The sequence below is a fragment of the Neomonachus schauinslandi genome, chromosome 12, assembly GCF_002201575.2.
Source record: "Neomonachus schauinslandi chromosome 12, ASM220157v2, whole genome shotgun sequence".
Taxonomy (NCBI): domain Eukaryota; kingdom Metazoa; phylum Chordata; class Mammalia; order Carnivora; family Phocidae; genus Neomonachus; species Neomonachus schauinslandi.
Window position 1 is genome coordinate 4,158,106 of NC_058414.1, and position 3,729 is coordinate 4,161,834.

The window sequence follows — 3,729 nt, forward strand, 5'->3', positions numbered from 1 at the left end:
CTGTTCCTAATGTTGCTGGTGCTGTTCCTGCTGTTCCTAATGTTGCTACTGCTGTTCCTGCTGTTCCTACTGCTGTTCCCGCCGTTCCTAATGTTCCTACTGCTGTTACTTCCTGGGAAAAGGACTCGAGTCTTTTGGCCACACCCTCAAGCTCAGGTTTAGGCCCATTGCTGACCTCTGGTGAGCCCCACACTCGCCATCCCCCCACACTGCACACAGCTCTGTCATTTTGTCTCAGGGTGGGGACTGAGGACCCTCTGCGGTGGCTTCTTGGGGTACACATAGGCTCTGGAGACAGATGGTGGCAGCAACCCGAGGGTCACTCACAAGGAAGCGACCGAGCTCTGTTGGGCCGGGTGTCCCAACCCCTATCCCTGTGCCCGCTCCTAACGGCGCCCAACAGGCCCTGGGGCTTGGCAGCGAGAAAACACAGTGGGGCGGTCAGACTTTAAAAAGCTCTCTCTAACACGAGGAGGCCCCCTGGCCCTTGAGATCAGAGAACATCGGGCCTTTGAGATTCTCCTTCATGAAGCATCAGCTCTCAATTTTTGTGACACTATATTTAATGTATTTTTGCTGAAAATTCCCTGTGAAAGTGGGAGTCGAGGTCTCTCTCTGGTGAGTATCATGAGAACTTAGTGAGCTGACTTCCTCCTGATGGTGTCTGACTGATCTGCTGCATTTTTCCTGTTGTTTCTGAGAGGCGCTCCTGAGCCCAGGCTCTGGTATTCTGGGAAGCCCCGGTGCGAGGGGCTCGCACTGCCCCAGGGGGCCATGCAGGCTGCTTGTGCCTGCAGCCCATCTCCAAGTGTTCTGGTGGGTTCTCCCCTCCCTGCCCCCAACATTAGAATCTCTCTTCCCACCACTGCTTCTGTCTCCTTTCCCCCCAAAGAGGAGGTCTTGCTCTTCCAAAAGTTCATCCTTCCGTCTGAGCACTGGATCCTCTTCAACCCTGCTCCCTCCCTCTTGCTTGGGAAGAAACCTGGCCACCTCCCACCCCAGCCACCTCCCTGCTGTAGAAATTAAAGGTGTCCCCTTTGAGCAGCCATCCCTTTGTCTGCCCTCCTCCCTCTCACTCCTAAGCTTCTTTCAGAGGCAAACATCCCTTCCCCTGTCTGCCTCCACGCCCTCCCAGCCCACTCTCTGTCGACCTCTCGCAGTCTGCGTTCTGACATTGCCAGTCAACAGTGCTCCTGCCCACCAGATGTAGGCTGGTAAGACCACCAGGAGAGGCTGAACACTGAAGACTGTTGATGCCCCTTCGTGCAGAGGGTGGGCTGGTGCATTTGCCGTGGATCTTTGTGCCTGGGAGGTTGCAGTAGTCTGGGATTAAGGAGTTAAGGCCTTGAATGTCAATGCCAAGGGGTTGTGGTCTATGTGGTCCCGGTAACACATTTTGAGCAAGGTGTACAAAACACCACCTGTGCCTAAGATTGATATTGAGATGAGACACAGAATAGCAAGGAAAGAGATTAGTGGATGAGATTGAAGTGAGGGGCAGGGGTGGAGGAGGTGGGGGAGACCAATGTTGTCAATCTCCCATTTGGAGAGCGAGAGAATGCACATGGGGGTTTCTCCTCATTCCTGTTTCCAGGACAGTCCGGAGTTTCCTGTGCATTCCTTCACACCAGAGCGCCACCTGAACAGAAGCTTGAGTTTGTACTTCAACAGATGTTTTCCACCACACAATAAAATATTCTGACATCATGATAATCATAGCATTAAAAAGGTGCACCTGGGTGGCCCAGTCAGTTAAGTGTCTGCCTTCGGCTCAGGTTGTGATCCTGGGGTCCTGGGATCGAGTCCTCTACCTCTCTGGGCCCCTTGCCCCAGGCTTGCCAGTATAGGGACTTTGTGTTGTAACGTTGGAGTACCTCCTTTTAACTACATTTTCTATTCTATCTATTCTTAGCACCTACTGTAACTCTAGGCACAGAGTAGATTTTCAGTCAATGAAACCGATTACAATATAATGCATGTAATGCAATAAATGAGACTCAATGCAAATAAAAGAAATAAATGAAACAATGCACACAAGGATTAATCATTCCCAGTCTCTCTGTTATGTGCTCTCCTGACCCTCATTCACTCTCCTGAACATGTGTATTGTTAGTTGGGAAACAGATGAGGTTATATATTTTTATGTATATTTTATGGGTCATTTTTTTCTTTTTTTTCTCCACCCCCTTTATAGCATCTTACGGAAAGAAATGGAAGTTGATGTCTTCCGTCACCAGGCACCGCTGTCTCAAATGATCACAACTGTAAAACCCTACAATCCTTTCAATAAGAAGCATCAGGGAACTGTAGGATACTGACGAAGGCCTGCCCTCCGAGTGGGACTCATAAACCTCAGCCCTGGGGAGGCACTGCATATGGTACCATGGGGAAATAAAAGACCCAGACATGTTCTGGGTGTGTCTGTAGAGGTCGGATGAGGTCTGCAGCTCTTTTCTGCCTTAGGCAGAGTATTCTGGACCCCAACCTCAGTCACTCGCCTGACCCGGCCCTGGAGAGCCACTATTCCCTGATGGCAGCCAAGATTTTCTGGAAGTCATCAGTAGCAGCATTGTATTTCCAGAAGATTCCTCTTTAGAGTTGGAATGCCAGGTCTACCTAGAGGTTTCATGTCTTGGCCATGTTAATGCAGTGATTATAACTGCAGAGGGTAGATCGTAGATTTTGTGACCACAGACTATCCAATCAAAACCCCATATGTTCTTAATGGGAAGACTGAGTGGCTGAGAGAGAAAGTGGTGGTGTTCTTTTCAGATATGGTGTCACACAGGGACAACATCTATGATAATGAAGGACAAAATCATCCCTTGCCTGGCTGTAATATTTCTCTTTCAGAAAAAGAAGCATCTCCAGGCTCCATGAGGCTCAAGGGGCAGTTGTGACCAGTCACATCCGCTTTAGCATCCGTGTGTGGCCCGCCTGGGCCTTGGCCAAACACAGCACCAGCTCCAGAATCACTCAAGAGTGAACGTAGGCTGTGCGGGATCCCTCTGGCCCTGCAAATATAGTTTTACTTGTATACACATGAAGTTTATTTCTATTTGTGTACACGTATCTGTAGATCCTGTCAGAGTTTACAAGTGCTTTCACAAACCTTAGCTCATTTGATCCTGCAAACCCATAGCAAGCATTTCATAGGTACCTTGCTACTTTATGAACAGCCAAAGGCAAGGAAAAGCGAAGTATTTATCTCAGGTCATGCTACTAATAATTAGTAGGCTTAGAACTAGAACCCAGGCTTTCCAAATTTAGATACCGTGCCTCCATTTCTCTACAGATTGTATAACAGAAATGGACAAAAGACAAAAAAAAAAAAAAAATTCTTCCTATGTTCCTAGACTTTTTAGAAGTATTTCTCAGGGTCTTTCTCCTGCTTTCTTCTCCCAAGCGGTTCTGAATGAGATAGTGATCCTACAGAACTTCAAGCAAATGTGTAAGCCCTGCTTATCCCTTCGAAAGGCAAAATCAGCTATGTTTGTTTGGGGATTGGGTACTGCCTCAGTTGACAGCCGTAGATCTGGATGTTGGCTCTTTGGACCCTCTCTATGAGCTGCCTCTCTGCCAGAAAGAACAGGAAGACATGTGCCCATGCATCCTGGGAAGCTTGACTTGCCTTCACGGAAAAGGAATGGCTTCACCTGAACCCAATCTTGTAGCTTAATTATTTTCAGAACAAGCAATTCTGTTAAAAAAAAATAAAACTCAGACCAT

The 3,729-nt window shown here is 48.1% G+C and overlaps 1 protein-coding gene across 1 annotated transcript in view; it reads left to right on the top strand.

The window, feature by feature from the left end:
• Window positions 1-2,318, top strand: part of SPATA48 (spermatogenesis associated 48) — a 55,533-nt gene extending 53,215 nt beyond the window's left edge. The window contains exon 9 of the mRNA XM_021703749.1: window positions 2,195-2,318. Coding sequence (XP_021559424.1) covers window positions 2,195-2,318 — 124 coding nt within the window. The remainder of the gene's footprint in view (window positions 1-2,194) is intronic.
• Window positions 2,319-3,729: the final 1,411 nt, after the last annotated feature.